Source organism: Pleurodeles waltl, chromosome 1_1 (assembly GCF_031143425.1).
Source record: "Pleurodeles waltl isolate 20211129_DDA chromosome 1_1, aPleWal1.hap1.20221129, whole genome shotgun sequence".
NCBI classification, from domain to species: Eukaryota; Metazoa; Chordata; class Amphibia; order Caudata; family Salamandridae; genus Pleurodeles; species Pleurodeles waltl.
Genome location: NC_090436.1, coordinates 81,141,239 through 81,165,813, shown reverse-complemented (window position 1 = coordinate 81,165,813; position 24,575 = coordinate 81,141,239). Strand labels below are relative to the sequence as shown.

The 24,575-nt window shown below is 46.2% G+C and overlaps 1 protein-coding gene across 2 annotated transcripts in view; it reads right to left on the bottom strand.

Moving 5' to 3' along the window:
- FAM219A (family with sequence similarity 219 member A) overlaps positions 1-24,575 on the bottom strand; it is a 363,317-nt gene that overhangs the window by 157,401 nt on the left and 181,341 nt on the right. For both annotated transcript variants that reach the window (XM_069215486.1, XM_069215463.1), the window contains exon 2: positions 14,372-14,471. In XM_069215486.1, the coding sequence (XP_069071587.1) occupies positions 14,372-14,471 (100 nt within the window). The remainder of the gene's footprint in view (positions 1-14,371; positions 14,472-24,575) is intronic.

The window sequence follows — 24,575 nt, the reverse complement described above, 5'->3', positions numbered from 1 at the left end:
CAAGTAATGATGCACCAGACGTTGTGCCTCATTCCAGGGCGGTATGGAACTGGAACTAATTGTGTGTTCAGAATTGTCTGATGCGACTCAAGTCATCGCGTACCCGATGTGCCTCATTCCAGGGAGCACTGCACTGATACCTTTTCATGTGCAAGGAGAATTGTCTGGTGTGATCCAAGTCACCACACACCAGATGTTGTGTCTCATTCCAGGGAGGCACTACATTAGTATATTTTCGTGCACAGGCAGAATTATCTGGTGCCAACCCTGAGTAGGCCTTCCGCTACCCCTAAAGCACTCCCCATAGGGTAGAGCCGGTGGTGGACGGAAGGCAGGGCAGGTACACAAGGGTGTCTCATGCCCTGGTAGAGGAGAACTCTCAGATCGGTTTCCCTGTCTAGGTGGTTGGCTCTTCCCTGAGGTTTTGCTGATCCTCTTTGAGTGGCCTTAGTGCCGTTGGTGCTTTCTCACTGTAAGGACAGTGTGAAAGTGCGTGCGCCCTTCCTACATATGTAAGAAAGTGGCACCTACCGATGCATGCACACGTGCACCATGGTGCTTTAATATGTCCTGAGTCTGTCCTAGCAGGCCCGGGTGTGTGTACTTGTGCAATGGTGGTCTCATACATATATATACCGAACCTGGCCCAGCTGGCCAGTATGTGCACACTTACACATGGGTGGCGTCATATATATATACTGAGCCTGGCATAATTTACAAGGTATGTGCTTCCTTGGCAAGGGGGGTTTCATATATGCTGAGCTTAGCATAGTTTACCAGTATGGGCACTCCTGCACATTGGTGTTTTCATGTCTATGCTGAGCCTGGCATAGCTTACTAGTATGTGCACACTTGCACAATAGTAGTTTTCATATATACTGAGCCTGGCATAGCCTGCCAGTATGTGCACACTTGCACATTGGTGTTTTCATGCATAAACTGAGCCTGGCATAGCCTGCCAGTATGTGCACACTTGCTCATTGGTGGTTTCATATACTGATCCTGTCACAACAGGCCTCTTTGGGCACACTTGCACCTTTGTGGTGCTCTCAACGCTTGTGTCCAGCCTGTCCCTGCCAGCTTGTGCATGCGCCAGGGCACATGTGCCAAGGAAGTGAAGAATACCCAGGTGTGTTTCCCCACCAGTGAGAGCTGTTCTTCCCACAGGTTAATATGGGGAAAAATGCATCATTAATACTAGCTGCAATAGTGGATTGCAGTGGAGCAGCCTCAATGTTTACTATCACTGGATTGACAATGACAAACTCTTTCCAATGGTAAAGGTGGCTTTGTCAGTATTACCTTGGAAATGCCACTTCTGGAAAGTGGGCATTTCTGCGTTCTAAACTTCTTTTTGTGTGCCTTTTTTCAAGCTTCATTACTCTGGGGGAACACACATCTGTGAATTCCGCAGCGGCAGCTATAAAACTTGGGCAACTGAACAGTAAACCTCTGCCATTTGAGGGCCTGGCTGGATAGATTGGAGGGAAAGGTTTTGACACTTGGCCTCTCAGGACCAGATCATGGCACCACTAAAGATTAAGATCTGCATTCCATGGCCCCATGTCAAACAGGACTGAAATTTAGGGGGGACATCTGTGGTTCAAAGGGAAACCCTTTGAACCACCCTCACCTTCAAAGGTACAATTCAGTATAACTTGAGGTACCACATTTCAGCAACTTAGAGATACACTTGCAGGAAACACGGGACAGAGGCCCTCAACTTCGTGGTTCACACTGCAAGAGGAATAAGTTGTGCACAGGAGTATTTACTGCCCTAGGAAGGGATCGTGCACCCTTCCTGCATCGTGGCTGACCTGGGTACACTGCTTGCTGCAGTGTGGCACTCTGAAGTGTGGTCTCCAAGGGCTTGTTGGCTTGCCCCCTATTATGTGGAAAATCAAAGACCTCCTGCGAGGGAGCTATACCTTCTACCAGTGTCATCTGGAGAGCGGTGCCCTCCTACTTGTCTATGTTGTCTGCTGGATTCCACCTGGTAGCAGCGGTGTGAGCACAGAACTAAGGGCCAGATGTACAAAAGGATTTTACCCATTCTGTGTCTATGGGAAAAAGCTTTCGTACATATGGCCCTAAGTATTGTGCCTGGAGAGCAGAGTTGCTTGGTGCAAAGCCTTCAAAATACTGCCTGCATTCAAGGAGTGTGGTACTTCATTGTGGGGCCAGGACATGCGTAAGCGCTTGGTTGGTAGTGTGCGGAGTCACCAGGTGCAGGAGCCTCCGTGGCCCGCTTTTATTGAGCGTGCCGCATTTCTCTCGTGTGATATCCAACTGCATACTCATTGTGTGCGGTTTCCGTATCAGTGGTTGCGACCCTCTGAGGTGGGGGCGTACCTGGAGCAGTGCAGCATTGTACTGCATGCAGCACCGCTGAACTGGAGTCTGTGTGTGTGTGACCGGATTTGTCTCGAGAGGCTCAAGTAATGGCGCACCAAACGTTGCGCTTCATTCCAGGGCGGTATGGAACTGGAACTAATAGAGTGTTCGGAATTGTCTGGTGCGACTTAAGTCATTGCGTACCCGATGTGCCTCATTCCAGGGAGGCACTGCACTGGTAACTTTTCATGTGCAAGGAGAATCGTCTGGTGTGATCTAAGTCACCACACATCAGACGTTGTGTCTCATTCCAGGGAGGCACTACATTGGTATCTTTTTGTGTACGAGTAGAATTGTCTGGTGCGACTCAAGTCATCAGGCACCAGGCGTTGTCCCTCATTCCAGGGAGGCACTGCATTGGTAACTTTTTGGGTGCTAGCGGAATTGTCTGGTGTGACTCAAGTCATCATGCACCAGATGTTGGGCTTCATTCCAGGTAGTCCATGCATTGATTACTTTGCGTGTGCATTCAGAACCATCTTGTGCGACTCAGGTCATAGCGCACAAGACCTTGTGCTCATACCAGGAGGGCATGGAATGTGGTAAACTCTTCGTCTGCAACCAGGATGACTTGGAGGGCCCAAGTTATTGCACCCTAGACGTGGTTTCTCCTGTCCTGGGAGATGCGGCATTGGTAACTATTTGTGAATTGGAGTGTCTGGTTTGGCTGGGCGCCAGTGTGAACAGTGTGTGTACCAAGGCGACCCTCTACCTGAGCTTTGCAGACTGGGGCCTGTGCCGGAAGGCCGGTGTGGAGACCCCTGAGTGAACTTTCCGAGTGGGGACCTAACCTCCATTTGCCAACTGTTGCCTGATCAGCCATTCTCTCTTTCTAAGTCCCTACCTTGGCCCCGGGAACCTGACTAAGTGTAACCACCGGACGTGAGTGGCCTGGTACTTGCAGAAAGGTTGCTTCACCTCCGACTCTGATGGGGTGGGAATTGGTAGAAGGGTGGAGGAAGGTTTGGGTCCAAGAGGGGTCTGGAAGCGAGTGTGTGGAGTGTGTGTATGCTAGCTTGACTGGTATTCATGGCACCATGTAGCGGTGCAGAGTGAGTGTGTGCGAGTGATTGTCTGAGCTTGACTACACTATGCGGCAGCATTGCCATGCACGTTGTTTACTATCGTGGTTGACATTGAAGTTTACTGGTGCGGCCTAGGCAGCAGAGCTATTTTTAAAAGTGCTGCAATTCTCTGTATGTATACATTGCTGCTATCATTGGAAACCGGGAAGCATCCTATAAATGTTTGCTATTGAATTGGGGTGATCACTCGGGTGGGTCTCTTGCTGCCAACGTGGTTGCACAGCATGTGGGTCTTGGGAGGGAAAGTATAATTTTTCTCATTGAATTTTTCTCGTTGACATTGAAGTTTACTGGTGCGGCCTAGGCAGCAGAGCTATTTTTAAAAGTGCTGCAATTCTCTGTATGTATACATTGCTGCTATCATTGGAAACCGGGAAGCATCCTATAAATGTTTGCTATTGAATTGGGGTGATCACTCGGGTGGGTCTCTTGCTGCCAACGTGGTTTCTTGGGAGGGAAAGTATATTTTTTCTCATGTGTACATACTGCTGATATTGTATTAAAGTTGGGCCTAGTACTACTAGTTATATTCGAAAATATGATTTATGCCCGGAGTTACATGATGTTCATGTGATGTCAATTAATGTGAGTGTCGAATACAAACTTTATTTCCATAAACCTTGTGTGAAGTCTCTTTTGTGGCACTCAGTGTAATTATTGTGTGGACGTGCTGTGCCAATGCTTAACACATTGCCTCTGTGATAAGCCTGACTGCTCTGTGCCAAGCTACCCAGGGGTGAGTGCAGGTTATACAGTGAGTGCAATCACCAACCCCTGACGGGAGTGGTAGGTTCTGCCTTGCTAGGGCCTCACCTCAGCCAACCAGAACGTGACGCCTCCAACACAGACGATTTGTGGTGGAACACATTGTAGGAGCAGGGAGGTCTATTTTTTTGGTGGTGATGCCTGAGAAAGCTCTTCCACCTACCTGACCAGTCAGAAAACATGGGACCAATGTAAGATTGGCAGCCTTGGGAAGTTAAGTCTTGCTAGGATATAGCTTATAAAACATGTAAGCAAGTAAGCTTGAGAGGAGAAATAGAGGGCTTTGTGACACAGGCATAGAAATTTGGATTAACATTAAAATCATTGAAAATCAACAAAAATTTTATTTTATCCTGTCTGTAACGTCTCTGCGAGTAAATCCTTTCTCTGTGCAGTGAACTGCCTTCCAGCTCTGAGGAGATTTGTGGCGGAATGATTTTAGAGACACAATGTTCAGTAATGGCTAGGAAAGAGAACAGAGATTCCTTCCTAATTTAGATGACCTTTGCTAAGAAATAGAAATGGAGTCTGAAAATGAAAATGAGATCTTGATTTATCTCCCAGGGAAGCACACTCAATAGGATGTGATTATTTGGGGCAGTCATTTCTCGCCCAAGAGGTCAGGTCAGCCCTCGTTCCACCATGCAAACAATCATCAAAACGACTGGGTGATACAAGACTAACTTAGAAGCGTCTCATGCCATGTTACATAAAACACAGTATTCCCAAGATGCTGTCAGCTATTAGTTGATGGTATGTTCCCATACGGTGACCAATTGTGTTCTAGAGTGATTTTCTCCATCTCCAAATTTTTTGAGAGGCTTAGACCTGGGCCTTGGGTGTAACTTAGACCTAGGGATACAGAGTAGATTTTCGAAACTGCACACGTGTCATTGGGAATGCTGACTATATTTTATAGCTCTACACATTGTCCCTATATCAGATTGGCATTTACTGTCACACAGAAAGGCAGGTACTGTCAAACAACAAGATATTGATAAATTTCACACTAGTGGGAAACCATATTTTGTCAGTCCAGCAGAGATATCAGTTGAAGGTTTCACTTCGACAAGATGTCATGCACTGTGGAACCCCTGGGTTACAAACACCCTCATCTACAGGCCGCCTGGCCCCCACCCCCGTTTTGCGACACCATCGCTGACCCCGCCACTACCCACACGCTCGCTTCCAAGGACTACATCCTCCTCAGGGACCTCAACTTCCACCTGGAGAACCCCCAACAACAACAACTCCACAATGCTGCTCGAAAACCTTGCCAACCTTGAACTCAAGCAACTCAACACTTCACCCACCCACTCCGCCGGACACACACTCGACCCCATCTTCACGGCCAGCAACCACATTTCCGTCAGCCACACCACCGAACTCCGATGGACCGATCATTTCACCTTCAACAAACCACCCGACCCCTCGCTCACCGACACCCCTCCCCCCCCGGAGCTGGAACAAGATCACCAAGGACCAGCTATCCACCATCCACATTAGTTCACCCCTCCCGAGACGACCTCGAAGCGAACACAGCTGCCCTAGACCTCAACAACTGGATCTCGGACTGCGCCAACACCTTAGCCCCCATCAACAAACCCTCCAACAGACGCACAGCAACGAAAGCCAACTGGTTCACCCCGCCCTCAAGGAATCCAAACAAAACTGCAGACACCTCGAAAGAAAATGGCACACCGACAGGACACCCACCAACCACAAAGCCTTCAAGAAAGCCATAAACACCCACCACCAACTCATCAGGACCACCCAGAGGAACGCCTTCCAGAAACACATCAACAACAACGCACACAACAGCAAAGGGCTCTTCGCGATCATCAGTGAACTGACTAACCCTGGGTCGAACTCCACGGACATCCCCCTCCCAAGAACTCTGCAACAACCTCTCCACCTACTTCCACCGCAAGATCTCACACATCTACAACAGCTTACCGGCTCAGGACCACCCCACGCCCGCCACCGTCATCCCCGCCACCGAAGCCTCTCCGAACCCCCGCCACCTACTCTGTTGGTCCAAAATCTCCAACGAAGAAACCCTCAACATCATGAACTCCATCCACTCCGGCTCACCCTCCGACCCCTGCCCCCACCACCTCTTCAATAAAGCAGGCAGCACCATCGCTCCCAAACTCTGGCAGATCATCAACCGCTCCTTCAAAACGACCACCTTCCCAAAAATCTGGAAACACTCCGAAATCAACCCCTTATTGAAGAAGCCCACCGCAGACCCAGTTGACTTCAGGAACTTCCGTCCCATTTCTCTGCTCCCCCTCCCAGCGAAAGTCATTGAAAAAGCTGTCAAAAGACAACTCACCAAACACATCGAAGACAACAACACCCTGGACCGTTCACAGTCAGGCTTCCGGAGCAACCACAACACAGAGACAGCCCTCCTCGCCGCCACAGATGACGTTCGCATCCTCCTAGAGAGGGGTGAGACCGCGGCTCTCATCCTCCTCGACCTGTCTGCCACCTTCGACACCATCTCCCACCAAACTCTACGGACTCATCTCCATGACGCCGGCATCCGCAACAGGGCACTAGAATGGATCACCTCCTTCCTCATCGACAGGACCCAAAAGATCTGACTCCCCCCATTCTACTCAGAGGCCACCAAGATGAACCGCGGCGTCCCGCAAGGCTCCTCTCTGAGCCCCACTCTCTTCAACCTCTACATGGCCCCACTAGCAGCCATCGCCAGACACCACATGCTCAACATTGTCTCATACGCCGACGACACACAGCTAATTATCTCCCTCACCAACGACCCGCACACAGCCAAAGCCAACCTCCACAACAGAAAGAGGGGAGTCGCCACCTGGATGAAGGATAGCTGTCTCAAGGTAAATCCAAACAGAACAGAAGTCCTCGTCATCAGCAACAACCCCTCCGCCTGGGATGACTCGTGGTGGCCCACTGCCCTCGGAAGCACTCCGGCCCCTACCGATCACGCCCGCAACCTCGGCTTCATCCTGGGTTCAGCACTCTCAATGAAACGTCAAGTCAGCGCAGTCTCCTCTGCCTACTTCCACACCATGCGCATGCTCCGGAAAATCTTCAAATGGATCCCAACCGAATCCAGAAGAACAGTCACCCAGGCCCTCGTCAGCAGCCATCTAGACTATGGCAATGCACTCTACGCCGGAACCACTGCCACGGTATGGAAAAGACTGCAACGCATCTCGAACGCCTCCACCCATCTCTTCAAGAACGCCCACAGACACAGCCACATCTCCGCCCTACTGAGAGACCTGCACTGGCTCCCAATAGACAAGAGAATAACATTCAAGCTTCTCATGCACGCCTACAAAGCCCTTCATGACGTCGGACCAAAATACCTCAACCGAAGACTCCACTTCTATACGCTCACCAGACAGCTCCGCCGACTTCACCCTCGCCGCCATTCCACGTATCCGGAAGACCACAGCCAGAGGAAGATCCTTCTCATACCTCGCCGCCAAGACCTAGAACTCCCTCCCGATCCACTTCAGAAGATCTCCCACCCTATTGCAATTCAGGAAAGACCTCAAAACATGGCTCTTCGACTGATCCCCAACTGATCCTCGACGACTGTTCCCTTGCTGCCCCCCCCCCCTCCAGTGCCTTGAGACCCTAGCGGGTGACTAGTCACGCTCTACAAATCTGCTGATTGACTGATTGATTGAGGCTAAAAATTCAGTTATTTTTAACTTTATTTACGGGAGCAGTGCAAATACAGCAAATAGAATGTAGTATGTAAGACTGTTGGCCTCAATTGAAGCACTGGTATGCCCTGATAAAAAGATCCTTTAGAAGCAAATAGCAACGTGATATGCTAAAGTCTTGCATATCGCTTGGCCTTTTGAAATAAACCAACATTTTGAAAAGCTACAACTTCCCATTGAAATTTCGATTTTTGTACATGTTTTAGTCTGTGGGTCAGGTGAAAACGGATTCTGTCCAAGTACCATGAGGTGGCATCCAGGATTTGGTCAAATAGGGAAGCCCAGATTGATCTCAGATTTCCTGGCTTTATATTGTGCAATTCATCCATGAGATAAAATGTAGGGGGCCTTGGTGACTTAGATAATAGGGCAGACAGCAGATGGCACATGCTCCAGGAAGGCACAGATCGATTTTGGCTCGATGTTTCAAGAAGACTTCGAGCAGAGTTAGAATCACACATCTGGATGGAGCTGAGCTGGAGCATTCAGAGGCTCTTCCGCCTCTACTGTAAAATCACATGTGATTCCCCTTTCATACTGACTGTCTACGTAACATGTAAGAATGTGCATAGGTACAAAGTCGCATGGTCAGAGCATAAATTGCACCCAACTCGGAATGTAAAATCAGGTGCATACACTGTTGGCGCAATATTTCACATTTCTGTTATACTTTTAGTAAGCAAGGACCTATATTCCTAGAGCATCCATTAATATATACACCATTTTCCATGTCTGATGCTGTTGAATGCTAGGACTGGTTCATGCCTTTTCAGTGCCTCACCTCCTGCGCTGGTACTTCTTAGAGGAACTGGCCTTTCCCTGTAGTTTTTGACTCACTGGACATTAATTCATCCAGAGGAGCATTGTAGGTCATTGTTAACTATGCCAGAAGATGTCTGTGGCACCCGACCTTAACTCTTCGACAACTCTTTATGTTCAATTTACTCACCAACTTGAGAGAAAGCCGAGTTCACGTCCTGGGTCCTCGGTGACCAACAACATTTCTATTCAGGTAAAGCAGTCAGGATGTTGTTTAGCACAACTTCTAGGAAAACATATCATTTGGTAACAGTGCTTATGTCCAAAGCTCACAAATGCCCACGCCCAACTCCACAAAGTGAGGGCTGGGCTCGCATCACGATTTTCCTGACAAAAATAAACACCTCCTCTTTTTTTCCAGAGATTTTACCTCCTTGTGCTTATTTCATCTGCACATCAAACTTTGTTCTGCAAGTTCCAGATCTGGATCTGTGGACTCCATGATGTCTGTGCTTCATTACCCAGCACCCCTTGGGCAGCTAAACTTCATTCTAGCAAGGGAGGGATCAAGGACCCGCCAATGAGTAGACAGGTGCCCAGAGGCACCAACTGCAGCACGGTTGAGCCAGAACAAATTAAGCTCATCTATGTTACTGGGAAACAGTGCACTGTGCAGGGGTGGCTGCTTCGCCATGGTGAAGGACAGATGCCCCCTGGCTAAGCTTTGAGATGAAAGATAAAACAATATTTCTTTATCGCTTTATCTTTTAGCTCCTGTCTCAGCCAGCATCAGGTGAAGGGAGCGGCGGGCTGGGCCACGGGAGGTGGGAAGGGGAAGGAGGAGAGAGTGCTCCTAAGTGTGCATGTGTGTTTGGTTGGCCATCTCAGGCTGGCCAAACAATATTTGCACTTAGGTTTCTCCAACCTGGCTTTGTTGAACAGCCGGTTGGAGAAACTGCACAGACCCCAGCGTGGTGTCCAAGTGGCAGTCCAAGCTGCTCAGGCCAATCCTGAGCTGCTCTGATGCTAGGTTCAGCATGAAAGCAGCGCCACGATTGCTGGGGAGCCTGTGGTGGCAGAAGAGGACTGAGGCAGCAGTGGCTACAGGAAGAGGTAAAAAATGTTGTTATTATTATTTTGTATTCCCCCCCATTCTCCCCCCCCCCCCCCCCACCATGCACCCCTCGCTGTTGCCGCCACTGGGACTTTGGGCCTGTAAACACAATCTGTTGAGATAAGTAACTGTGCTACAAATTATAAAGGAGCTTCTAAGGAAACCTCCATCACACAAACTCTGATACTCATCTCACTGCTGCAACGAGCCCACAGCGAAGAGTGTCCTTCAAACAGACAAAACCTGTAGCCGTGCATTAACCTCAGCACAGAATCAAAACGGGAACTCGACTGCGGAATATAAAGCAGGCTCTGATGAAAGCTCATCAGGCACAAATATACAAAGACACACTTGTAGGTGCCTTCACTTCTAAAATACACATTTTGCCACCGCTTTGAAAGGTGCTCAAATGAAACGCAGGCAAATCAAAGGACAAAAGTAATCACAGGTTGCGAGGCGGGCTGAAAGAAATGGAAATGTGAGTGGAGAAAAATGAATGCTGTGAAACAACTTAGAATAGAAGTAAATCGAGAAAAGAAATGCAAAGAAAACACTGTAAAGCCGCTGGCGCTAAGTACAGGGGCTCTAAGTATTTAGTTGGATGTTCAAATAAGGAGAAGAACGCCCGGAGACCTGAGAATAAATATGCTACACCGGTTTACCTTATGGGACGCGATTTCCTTAAATTTCCCCCATGCACCCTGCTGCACCCTTCGCGGCCTCCGTTTCCCTCTGCGCAGTGCCCTGTGCACCCCGCTCTGTCACCAGCCTGCTCCCAGCGCTTCCCATTGCAGTGGACCACTTCCATCGTTTTTAGCCAAGCTTCACTGACATACAACCTGGGATAATGGATCCTGTTCAGGGTCTTGATGCTTACTGACCAGGAGAGACAAGAGGCACCCGAAGGAAAACATGTCTACCCAACAGTCCTGACTTCACTACAAACCGAAGCAGTACAGCAACAGGCACCGGAGCGAACATAGGATGAAAACTTTACAACCAGAAGATTAAAAGGACATGCAACAGGGAACACAGGTTAGTTCCGTAGGCCTGAGGCATGCTAATGCTGCAATTCCCAAAAAGTGAGTTGAGTTTTAGAGAGCGCTATATCACCGGAAAAGGGTGTGTGGTCCTCAAAACAGCCAAAAACAGCGACAGCGTGGACTACCGGACCAGCACCTGGAGCTTCTGTTGCAGATGAAGTAACCAGAATTTCAGATTTTTTTCTGAAGGAAGTGTTTAGGAAGGTGAAGAAAGCTAGTTCTGCTACACCCAAAAGGAACAGGTGTTGTCCAGGATCTCTTAATGGCATTGGTAGCTGTGTGGGTGCTCTCGCTGGAGGTGGACAGAAAATGCCTGGAGTTCAAACTGCCCTTTTAAATGAATCCCTTAGACTATGGCCTTGGACAAAGCTCAACCAACCAGACAGAGCATCTGATGGAATAAGGGCACGGCTTCTGATGTAGGGTAGGACACTGTACGGTGCTGCTAGCCTTTATTCGAAACAACAGAATCTGCAAGTGATGTCGGCTTCACGACGCCAATGTGAAGGCAAGTCACTCCCAAAAGTGTGATTACTACACTTGGAGGTATGCGAATCTTCCTTACATGGCTCTACTGCTCATTTTTCATATCCTCTGGTGTTTGCTGCATGACCTAAAACCATCCCAGGTATTTGTCATTTCTAACAAAAGTAAACTAACTGGGCGACATTCTGATGTAGGACTTTCTAAGCGTATTCAAGCAGATCGGAAGGTGTCCCTCCGATATGAGTTATTACAAACTTTCTTCAAGGAACTGACTAACTTCTAGCCAGGATATCGTCTTTAGGATGTACGTCCTCTTTGCTTTCAAAGGATAAGCAGAAGCCCCGGATTGGGTTACAGTATTTTTCAACCGTGGTCACAGTGGACGTCAACAACTAGCTCTTGGTGGTAAAGTATTAACATTGTCTGGAAATTCCTGACCTCCAGGTGTAGTCATCATGGTCCACTAAATGAGAATTCCTAAAATAAACCTACTAAAAGTAGATCTAAGATGTCAAAAAGGTAATAAATTAAACAAGACAAATGTACATCAGCGAAAACACAGCTTCATAAATATTACAGAATAACGGTAAAATAAGAGAAAGACGTGCAAAGAATACATTAAAGTGAAAAAAAACAAAGTGTACATAAGGATTTCAGAAGACAACCATTAAATACTATAGACCTTGCGTAGCTTGTGTATGTGATGGTTAAGTTCTTGGCATCAGACCTTAAACCAAATAAGTGTTTAGTAACAGTTGGGAACTGTGTGCCTTGCCCCAAGCTGTCCATGAAAGAAAATCCCAGAATTGACTAAGCTTTTGGGCGGCAACAATATAGAAGCTGGACGTATGCAAGAGGTAAGCTGTATCCTCAAAAAAAGAGTGTTGTGGAAGAGTCAGACGATGTTGTTTGCTTTGTAAGTAGCGAATCTAAAATGAATACCCAGCAAAATATTACTCTTGACAGCTGGCCTGTATTTTCTTTGCATCTCTAAGAAAGCCTATGTGCACATCCATTCACTTTGTGCACAAATAATAATGCAAATCCAATATTTTATCACGACAGCATAGTAAAATACATGTGTAACGGAGATTAGGGGATAACACTTTAGGACAGGCCAAGGCATCCAATCATCGCACACCTTTGTAAGCAAAAAAAACATACTTCAGCAATTAGAATGTTGTATCAGCAAAGTAATACACCAAAGAGCACACAGTGGTTGACAATTACAAGCTACACATGGTACAAGCTTATGAGTTCTGCATCATGTCACATGTGCGGTTCAACAGGAGGGATACTTTATTGCACATCACCACCACCTAATGGAAACACACAGGTGACAAGGTAACAAGTAATAAAATGCAATAGCCTCGCCGGAGAGATGGAACAGCCCATCCAATGAAAAAACTATCAAATGTGAAAAGGAGTGACCAAAAGCCCCCTCTCTCTCCGACTGAACAGTCTGAAAAATCTTTGAGCTGGCGGCTTCTTTGTGGCACAACTATACGAACCAGAATATGATCAGCGATCCCTGTCTCTCTTCTCAGAGAAGTAAGAGTGTCACGGGCCTCTTAAGAGTGTCGTTTTTAGGGTTGAGCCCGCGAGTGCAGGCGCTAGTGATGCGTCTCGCTTGCATCGCTCTGATGTGTTTAGAACAGGGCTTGGAGCCCGCCTGTCACTCACCATTTGCTGGTTTGCGTGGCACTCTTCTTTACAGCCTCGTAATTCATCAAGGCACGTTTGGCATAATTTCCGTTCCTCTGTGTGGAGCAGGGATGAAGCACTAATTGATGCAACTTAATTAGTGCCCATCCGCTGTTCCTGACATTATCGAGGTACTATTTGTTGTTTCTAACTTCCAGTGCCCCGCAAACAGAAGGCTTGTGACTGGCAAAAACGTGTCCAGCAGGCACAAAATTGCAACATTTTATTTTTTAAAGCTAACTTTATTTTATTATGCCAAGTCTTCTTTTCTCAGTTTCTTCTCGTGTTTTCTTTTGTTTTTGCTCTTGGGCGCTGTTGTCAAACGATGACAATTAATTTGTTCGAAATATGCACGACCTATTGCATGGGTACTCACAAATATTTTCCCAGGGGCCGCACTGTTTGGTCTTTGATGTGGCGGAGGGCTGCATTGATGCCAGCATGGTAGCAGTCAGAGGACTGGGGGTAGGGCGAGGAGGGGAGCTGGCAAAGTGTGTGTAGGGGAAGTGAAGGATATACATCTAGGGTCTGAATTGCCCAATGTGAAACCAGAGACTTGGGTATAAATCCCAGCTTCTCCACTTAACCATATTGTGTGATCCTAGGCAAATGTTTTATTTCACTTTACCTCCTTTTTTCGTTTTTCTTCATCACACACATAAGAACCTTGAAATATGTCTTCAGGATGTATGCTGTATAAAACCTTCTGTGTCTGATTTAATAAACTATAACGTTGTTCATGTTTTATAGAAACCCAGCCCTCCCAAAGAGTTCACATAACAACTGACTTGCCTTTTAGTTCACAGTTCACATTGTTGTCAGGGTGTAGGGGATGGAAGGGGATGAAAGTTTCTAAATTCATGTTTGAAACTCTGACTTTAAAAATACTTATCAATGCAGTGATATAATGTTGTGTACTAAGGCGAAATGGTTCTGCAGGTTAATGAAATGCACTGTTTGAATTTCACACAGATAATACTTTTATATTTTTGCTGCAAGATGGCATTTATAATGAAGGTGTTTCTAAAGTTAAGAGTTCCAGAACACTCTAGTTACTCCTTTTCGTTAACTTCAATTAGACGCCAAATAAATACTTGCCCGTTTATTTTAAAATTTTTAGTGCCAGTGCTGAGTCGAATAAACAGCAGCACAGTGCTGCTGTTGACCTGGGGGCCGCATGTAAATGTCAGGAGGGCCGCATGCGGCCCCCGGGCCGTACTTTGAGTATCACTGACCTATTGCATTGCAAATGCTTGTTTCTGGTTGGTGTTATGTCATGCCACAGATCCTTACCTAACTTCACCTGAAGAGGCGATGGTTTATAATTCATGGCCACGGTCTCGCCCTCTCTTGCGTCACAGTCTCCGTCAGCGATGGCAGCGGCAGCAGGATCCTGCAAACACAAAGAAAAGTGCTCAAGACAAGAGGCAAAGACATGGACTCCCTTTGCATGGCTACCACCGGACTTTTTTTGTTTTAAAGAAAAATTGTAATAAACCAACTCTGCAGGAAAGGGTTTGAAAGGACATCAAATATATTTTGTACATGAACGTGGAAATACCCTCATTTTCCCGGTTAATTGACGAACCAGTTAAATACAGTTTCATGGATGCTATTCAGTTAGACAGACCCCTCCCTGTTTCAAGCACAGCCTGCTCCTAGAAAGGCTGCCCGCCACCCCTTTTGTGACAGTGGAAGGATGACTCTCCCTTCAGGCTCTGCAATGGACGTATAGATACTGGACAGGCTGCAGGCGAGGCTGAGAAGCCCGTGCATTTATTTTCAGTTCCCAAACAGTAGTCCTTCGTCAGTTGACATAGAAAGGCGGTGCTGCCTGTGAGCATGCGTCAGGTTATGTACTGAACTAGGAACATCACTTCTGAGCACAAATGCACCCAGAGAAGTCGACTGCACCGTCCCTTTATTGTCTGCAGAGTGCAGTCTGAGGGTTCGCTGCCAGGAGGCGCAGCTGTTCTTTGGGGGTAGAATGACTTGTGTCGCGAGAGGTCCTTGGTGCTGCGCACGCGGTTTGGTTTTTAGCACCAGCCAGAGGCAATTATTGTCTGTCATTCTTCAAAGGTTTTAGGCTATTCTAGTTCACTAAGCGAGAGTGCCTCAACCCCCCTTGAAAACACACAACATTATGTTAACTCTCTAAAAGCTCCTTTTAGTATCCTTCCAATACTTTGCTGCGGTCCTAAACCCCCCACTTTCCAACACTTTCCAGCCCCAAGTGGTATTTATTCAGCCATTTAGATCAGTGGTTCCCAACCTGTGGTCCGGGGACCCCTGGGGGTCCGCAAAGCCTCTGCAGAGGGTCAACAACTGCTTAGAAAACTAAATAATATTATCAGATTAGGTCCCCAGCATCCAGTAATGGTTTAGTGGGGGGGGGGGTCCCTGAATTCCAATAATGATTCAGTTGGGGTCCCCGGGTTCCAGGATTGGTAAAGGGGGGTCCACAGGTAGGGAACCACTGATTTAGATTATGATTAGAGGGTTCATTTAGATGAACTCTGTGGTGACATCAGGTGCAAATACAAAGTAAGACCCAGGCACTAATGTAATGTGGAACTCTTAGCAAGCACAGCAAGGGCAGGCAGTGATTGTGCCTGTTTTGTACCCCTTTCTGCACACAGGGTTGCCCACCAATTAAAGGCTGGCGATAAACCCCAGGGTAAAATCCTCGCAAGGCAGCAAAACTGGTGCCAGATTAAATCACTGTAACATCTACAATGTGCACAGCATCTTTTCATGCATGGTATTGCTGCACACATGCAGGACTGTTTTAAGCTACATGGAGAGTAACAAGGCAGTGAACAAGGACTGGAGCCATGATTCAGGGTTGTTTACACTGAAGCAGGATGTTTGTGGGTGGTGAGTCCTATCATGTGGAGATGTTGTGTTCTCAGAAGAAGAGGCTCTTACACCCACATCTCAGCATCTCATCTGTTTAACACGCCTACTGTCTTCTCCGAACGCAATCAGCCCACATGAACTTTGATTCTCTGGCTACTCTCTAGCACTTCTGAGATGGCACTTTCATTTGGTGAGGGGGCATTTTTTTTTTTCTTACTAGCCAACACCTTTGCATACGTTCAGTGCGAAAACATTACACCGTTTTGCTGATGTCCCAGAGATCTCACCCAGAGATGCATGAAATGTGCAGCATTCTATTAAAATAAAGCTGTGGCGTGTGTGCTCCTTTTTGTACAAACGCGGTAGTGTTTGACAATCTTGCTTCTGTTTTTGAACCTCTTAAGTAACTATACATTTTTTGTGGTTTTATTTTTTATTTCTTAATAAACTTTTTTCGGATTATAACATTAATATAATATAGCTAGCACAAATTATCACTAAGACAAGATATAAATGCTCTCCAAGTTAAAACTGTATCCTTTACACCAGTTGTTCCAAACCTGTGGTCCTGGGACCCCTGGGGGTCTGCCAAGTCTTCTCAGGGGGTACGCAAATGCTTAGAAAATAAAAAAATATTAACAAATATTGACAAATTAGGTCCCGAGCTTCCAGTAATGACTCAGTAGGGGGCCCCGGATTCCAATGATGATTCAGTGGGGGTCCCCGGGTTCCATTAATGAGAAAGTGGGGTTCCACAGAAGTCAAAAGGTTGGGAACCACTGCTTTACACAAATGTATTAAAGGAAGCTACCACCCACAAATCCTAAAACGTTTTACTGCCTTAACAAACATTCAAAAACTTCACAACGTTAAAGCAGCGTTTACTTGAGGAAGCAGCCTCATGCTTCAAAGTCACCCCATCCCTTCTAATATCTTAAGTCAAAATGTATCACTCATGTTCACTACACCCACAAATTCCCAAATTAAACATAAAATTGTTTTTTCAACATTTAGCTCAATGGTCAAGCTACTCCTATGGAACAGCACCACAGGTGGCCTACAGACCTGCCAACTTCACCAAAAACCTCACAGTGTGAGGATGGGGCGGGCCGTAGAGGAGGCGTGGTCTCATGCAGAGAGGCAGGCACTTTTGCCCCCACCCCAGCCGCAGGCCCCCTCCTCAAAAAAAACAAAAACTCAAAAGCTTGCTGAGGCTTCTGCCGATGTCCTGGGGTGTTTTCACACCCATTAATGGATATCGGCAGTTAAAAGCCTCTGAAAAACGAGCTGAAAACTACGGTTTGCAGTGGTTTTCAGCTTGTTGTTCCTGCCACATGCGATATTGACTTCTCACTGGGAGATCGCGTGAGGGGAGCCAATATCGTGTGTCCCACGGTGGCACCGTGTGAGTGGGCAGGTCTTGGCCTAGGAGTTCGTTTGGACTTAGGTGGGTGGTCTGCCAAGTCAGTAGAGGCTCAAGCCTCTGCCCCGCTGCAGGAGGTCCGCCCACCACATTTTAAGTTCACTGCCGGCCTGCCTGGCTGAGATCTTCCTGCATAAAAACCATCCTCTGGTATCCAGGATGCATTTATTTTTTTGGCCGGTATACAATCTTTGTTTTTCTAAAACAAACTACTCTACAAGTTATATGTTTTAGGAAAATAATAAAGGAAAACCCTAGCTTGGGGGGAGTTTTAGTCCTGCACGTCAAGGGTATTGACCTCCCCACCTAGAAATGGAATAGTTTCATGGATAGTCTATGACAAGAAAATCCAGTGATAGTTGCCCCACCCTAAATAGAGTGGGGCGACCGTCACTATGACTTGGCAGCCTAGTGGCAGGCGCATCGTTAGGTCAACAGTTTTCAATGGTGGAGTGAGCTGAGGATCTTATTTTTGAGGGCCGGCGCTTAGTCTTCTGTCTCAAGCCTTTTCAGCGAGCTAAAGACACATTTGGGAAACACGGAGGAAGAGAAACACGAAAAAGCTTCACAAAGGGAGAAAGCAGAAAGCTGCAAGCGTGAGCTGAAGGGACAGGGAGGGGTTTTAAATGGATTGAAGAGGCCCGAGATGATTTCAGGATTACGCTGCCTCAGTTCTCCCTGTTCGCACATTTAATTGCAGCAGCAGTGTGTTTAAGAGGAAGGCTTTGACCACCGGCACCTTTTTATTTACAAATTAAGCACTGTCCTTAATGGGTGGATTATACTGCAAAGTGGAGGGTTGATGATAAAGAATTATCCTTCACTTCTTCTATTTCCTTGTAGTTAGGATAAACTTTAAAACTTTGCCAAACATGAATACTTTGAAAACCCAAACACAACGTTAATGTCACACAATTGTTGCCACATATGAACCTGTGCTACCAGACTTTGCACATAAGACATGGTCTACAACGATATATACTTAGTGGTATAGGCTCCACTTACTTCGTAGGACCCAAAATATTGTTTATATGGATTATAGAGCCCAATTCATAGATGGTGGAATAATGCACAGCATGAAAATATAGCAAAGATGCACACTGCACAACCTATGAACTGCACAGCACATACTGCACAGGTGCAAAGTGTGCAGCCTACTGGGTAACCACACAGCTTGTGATTCGTCTAGTTCATGTGTTAAATCATCCATAAAAGACTGCAGTGTGAAGGTTTACTGCCCTATAATATTTCTATTTGAAGATTATTTTAAGGGAGAACTTCATCTTTCCTTAAACTGCAGCTTTATAAATGTATAATATGTGTTCCCATATCTTTTCGGATTACGTTCTGTGATAAATTGCAGAAATTCAGGCTTTTTGACAGGAGAACCGCTTCAAGCCAGACACCTGGATTGAAAAAGTGTGGATTACTTTGGTGTTCCAGTATTTATGCAGGTGCTTGCCAAACACCCATCACACCGACATCTGCAGGGCTGCACAACAAACAGAACGGATGATTTATGCACTGCATCCGTCCTCTTTGTGTAATCTGTGTGGACTCGATTCGATGAAGTTCATCACAAATGTTCATTAAGGTGTATTATTGAACTGACGTTTTGATTTGATGCAGTTTTGTACAATTAAAAACGATTTTACTGCTTAAATATAAACTGGGCAGCAATTTTTGCAGAACAAAACTGCTGAGTCAAGGTTTCACTGCTTCTTGTGCTTTGTGTTTGAAGACTGTATATTGAGCAGTGAAAAACCAAACAGTGATGGATGCTTGAGGTGATCACGGAGACCGGCTACTGCGGCTGGCCATACTCCTGATGTGATGTATTTGTTCCCTGTGCCAGCCACATGCAGGGACCAACCTTATGCAAATCATTTGTGCCCTTGCTCGAGACTGACGGTCTAGCCTGAAGTAGCAGAAGCTCACCAGATGGGTGTTGTATTCTCATGTCTCATACTGAAAGTTTCCCTTGAAATTTGTATGCAGTATCCAGTATGTTTTTTCTGTTCTTTATGCTTACGTACGACCTGTTTGAGTTCTGGGACTTTGTGGGGAAGCGGCAGTTGGTGATTGAAGCTGATCCTAGCGGATGGCGGTTGGTGGGCTCACCATGTTGGATTAATATTTGTTATAAAATACAAAACATCACATCGGAGTTACGGAGGGTTATTTCTACGTAGTGAGTATACACTACATATTGGCAACGATCAAAGGTAAAACAAGGGCCATTGACACATTAAGAGCATTGCTGTGGGTGAGCAAACTGGAGCATGGAGCTTCTGACCGTGCTTGCTATACACAGAGTTCGAAGGAGGCGGAGTTCATAGTCTGCTGTGTGGGGTAGCAGACAGCTGAGCCGTGTTTAAGGCATTTCAGCAGGAAGCACGACGGTGGCAGCAGTGTGTGAACCTTCAGATGAGGTTCGTCAGTCTTCAACAGTAGCGCGTCAATTCCCAGACATCAGGGAAGCAGACGCATGATGCTGAGGCACGTATCAAAGCGTGAGATGTGCGGACGCACACAACAAGCTGGCGGCCATTTTTGTTATATACATGGCCCTGCGATTGTTTGTGATGCGCTGACAGGAGCGCAAAATGTTTAAACATACGGAGGAATTGCTATTTTATGTATCTGCACAGACAGTTTCTCAGAGATAAACAGGCACAAGCTGGAAAGTGCTTATGAGCTTGAGAGAGCGTAGATTATATAATCTATATTAACATGAAATGTTTATGAATTAATGTGTGATGATGCTGCATAGAAAACTATAATAATAGCGAATTTGCTTAAATGTGCACTTGAATTGTGACCACGAAGAGTGCCCACCAATGTATACGCGAACTAATAATGATGAATAAAATGTTTATGTTATGTTCAATTAAGCTTATATTAACGTTCGTATTGTTGAATCTGCATTTAAAATCTTCATAGGCCTTAAGTTAGCGTGAGCTGCAGTTTAGCCGCCTGGCTCTCATATTAAATGCATTTTTCTGTTTTCCAGTGTGCTGACTCACAAGGGGCCATGACCCTGCAAATGTTCTTTTCTTCAAACTTGGAAGATGAATGTAACCATGTTAAATCCGTTCCCAAGCGCATCTTCGGTGCCTTGGTTGATAAGTTATAAATTAATTGAAACAAATGTAGATTAATGAAATGTACAAGGTCACTTGGACCGGTGAACAACGAAGCTGCTGACCCAAAAGATGTGGCAAGAAATGCCAAAGTATGAAGTAACACCGGATGTGCCACCCCTGAAGACGTCAATTATGAAGACCAATCAAAGACCTGTAAACTAATGAGGGGTGACAATTGTGATTACCAAATGTTAAATTTGATAGGTTAAAGATAGTGGGGTATAGTAAATGTCCAATAGAATTTTGGGGGAATGTACTATGAAAAAGGGATAAAAACTAATGTCACAGAAAGGTCGAAAAGAATTAGGTAGGGAATGCTATTGATTTTATCCAGAAACTCTGTCACTCTGTTTGGTGATTTGAGATTTTACTGAAAAACCATCCTCAGCCATTGACTGCCCATTTACACTTTTCCTCCTTATGAGGGAAGTATCCCTTTTCCCTTTAGTTGAGTGCTGACTGATGGCGATTTGACTGATGTCCTGAAGACGAAGACTGAACCTGTGCGCTGATCTAATCTTTGGAGGGTAATTATGAAAATGCAATTGTAATTTGTCTGTTTGCTTTTCCTTTCTAGGTACCAACTGCTGGCTTTTGACAGGGACCATAGCTAGATGTTTTCCAAATTGGTGTTCTAAATTGTTTTGCATGAAGCCCAACATGCGAATGCTAATCAGTGGTTAGGACAGTTGTTTACCAAATTGACGCAAATAGACAAATGACTGAGACTATGCTTTGTTGAACTGATGCTATATCAATATTCTGTTGTACTTTGATCTATGTTCACACCGTGCTATATTCTGATGTTTGTGATTCTTGCGTTAATGAAATCTTATCACAGCTGCCATATCGTGACTATGTTATTATGCATCTTGGTATTGAGATTAACCCATTTGCTCGTAGACTGTAATGAATAGGGAATAAAACTCATAAAATTCTATTAAACTGGAGTGGTTATTCATGGCTGGAAGGTCATGGTGGCGTCGTCAAATTGATTAATGACTTTGAATAAAGTGAAATGTATCGTTGTGATAGATATTGATGACATTATTGATATATTGATTTCTTCCCTCTGAGCTTCGTCATGAACCCTCAGAGCAGCTTTTCAGGAAAAAACTCAAGACTATCCTTTTCTGTAGGTAACTTTCTGGATTTTTCTTGTCGCTGGCATTAGTCATGTCACGTTAGCGCTGGGATGCCTTAGGGTAACTATGCGCTTTATAAATCCTTAAAACTAAACTAAACTAAACTAATGTGTAATAAATTAACATAAAGGGAAGCGTTAACAAGCTGATTTACTTCATTCTTCAATGCCACAGACCAATTTTGGTGGTAAGGTTATAAAACTTAAATTGTACAAGCTTGTTGGACCTGGCCCTTTTTACAGGGTCATCCCCAAAATGTTGTTGTTGACTCTAGGGCTCTGAGAACTTTATCACTGCTGATCAGCGCCAAAGTGCATGTGCTCTCCCTTCTAAGTTTGGTATGATTGGCTCACACCTAATTGGCACATTAGTTTACCTGTAAGTCCCTTGTATAGTGGTATCCCTATACCCAGGGCCTGTAAATTAAATGCTACTAGTAGGCCTGCAGCGCAGCTTGCACCACCCACAGAAGTAGCCTTTCAAACCTGTCTAAGGCCTGGTTCTGCAGAGCCTGCATGCACAGTTTACTGCCACAGGGACCTGACATCTTTACTTGCCAGGCCTGGAACTCCCCTTTTACTACATATAAGTCACCCTTAAGGTAGGCCCTAGCTAGCCCTATGGCCAGGGTACTATGTATGTAAAAGGCAAGACATGTGCCTGGTTGTGTGGCCTGTCCTGGTAGTGACAAACCACCTATTTGGTGTCTCACTGCTGTGAGTGCTGCCTTGCTAATAGGATTGCCTTGGAAATGCCCTACCTTTTGGGTAGGGGGTATTGTCTGATCTGTGAGGGGTAGCGTAGGCATGTTTGGTATGGTTGTAATGGTAGTGAGAAGTGCTGCGTACTTGTGAAGGTGGATTTGTTATTACCATTATAGAAATGCCACTTTTAGAAAGTGGGCATAACTCTGTGCTTATGATTCTGGTGTTTTGCGGCTTGACTCCATTCCACGTCTGGGGTAGAGTGACAGTTGGGCTTTGTGCATACTTTTCAGACAGCCTGTACACAGGAAGGGTGGAGGTGTCACAGAGGTGCATCAGCATACTGAATGGTCTTCCTGTGCTGAGAGATGGAGAGGTGGGCACACCTGCATTTGTAAAGGCTGTGCCTTGGCCTCACACAAAGTGCTTATTTACCCCCACTGATGTCTGGAGTCTGTGCTGGAGGAGAATGGGGACATTCTTGGAACCAGTTATTACTGGTTGGAACCCCTTCGCCCCCTTTTGTGGAGACTGCACAAAATGAGTATAAGTACGGGAGGTCTTCCCCCACATTTTGAGACACTAATGGACTACTAAACGGGACACAGGATGCTGCTGGAGGGACTCGCCAGGAACCGCCTTTGGACTGCTGCTGTTGTGCTGATCTTTGGCCTGCTGGGTCACTAAGAGGAACTGCTGCTGCCTGCAAACCTTTGTGCTGGTCTGCTTTCTTGGGCCCTGCCCCCCTGTGCCCCAGTTGTTGTCTCCAGGGGCTCAGTGGTGTGCCCCCTGTTCCCCTGCAGTTTGCCCTTTTTCTTAAGGCGCATAGGAGTGCTCTACTAGTAATTTTCACAGCGCGGAGAGAGAGCGCTTTTGTGTCAGCAGTTCCGATCCTCGCAGCACATGATGAGTGCTGCCCTGCCTCGATGCGGCCTGCCGGAGGGGCGCCTACTTCTTGCATCTGGACGGGGTGGCAGTGCGAGAGGAGCACCCTCGTTCCCCCGCCCCCCTGGGCGGTAGATGCGTGCTCACAAAAGTACCCCCGGGGCATAGGAGTACTTCGAGGAGTGACCCCGGGACACAGGAGAGCTTTTAGTGGTGCCCCCGGAGCACAGGCAGGAGCTGCTTGCCTAGGGATTCATTGCTGCAACCCTGCATCCCAGAGGCACAAACTGCCATAAGGAGTAGCTGCCGCACTGCTGAGGGGAACGCAGCGGCCCCAGAAACCTACATGGGGGGTTCCGGGAGCCCTGGTGAGCTCGGGACATGCTCCCGAGAGGAGAGGTCCCTGCGACCTGGTATGTTTCAATTCCCCTATGGAGAAACCCAGGGGAGGTCTCCCTGCGGACATGTGAAACAGCTGCTGCATTTTGTAGACAATCCTGGTAAGCCTGCCTTAGAGTGGGAACGTAGGTTTCGTGCATTTCAAAACTATTTAGTGGCTATAGATGCTGTAAACCAGTGGATCCCAACCTTTTGGCTTCTGAGGACCCCCACTTTATCATTACTGGAACCCGGGGACCCCCACTGAATCATTACAGGAATCCAGGGACTCCCTCACTGAGTCATTACTGAAAGCTGGGGACCTAATCTGTTAATATTATTTAATTTTCTAAGCAGTCGCGGACCCCCTGAGGAGGCTTCGCGGACCCCAGGGGTCCCCGGACCACAGGTTGGGAACCACTGCTGTAAACTATTCCCCTACTAGAAAGTTAGCCTTACTTACTTCTTAATTGTTTGAGCAATGAAGGCCACAAGATATTTGATCACTTGCCAGTAATACAACCACCAGGCGATGATTCTGGCGATTCAGGAAACTGGAATGGTTTCAGCGAAGTGAAGAAAAGTTTCTCACAGCATTTGTCAGCGGAACTCAGCAGTGAATTGGAAAGTTTTAATTTTTACTCACGCAAACAAGATATTGGTGAAGCTACTGATTAATATGTAGCTGCTCTAAAACTACTTGTATGTGTAAATTTGGTAACGCAGTTGATCAATGTATTAGGAACCAGACTGTGTTGAATTGTTACATAAAGAAAATTAAGGAGCACTTATTATGCTATACTAATCCAACATTAGAAGAAACAATAAAAATTGCAAAGGGGATTTAACATTTGGTTCACGTTGTAAAGATATTGCAGGGTGTAGGTAATTCAGATATGTCCGATAGTGTGAAAGTAAATGTGGTAAAAAGAGTTCAAGATGGATTGAGAAATAATA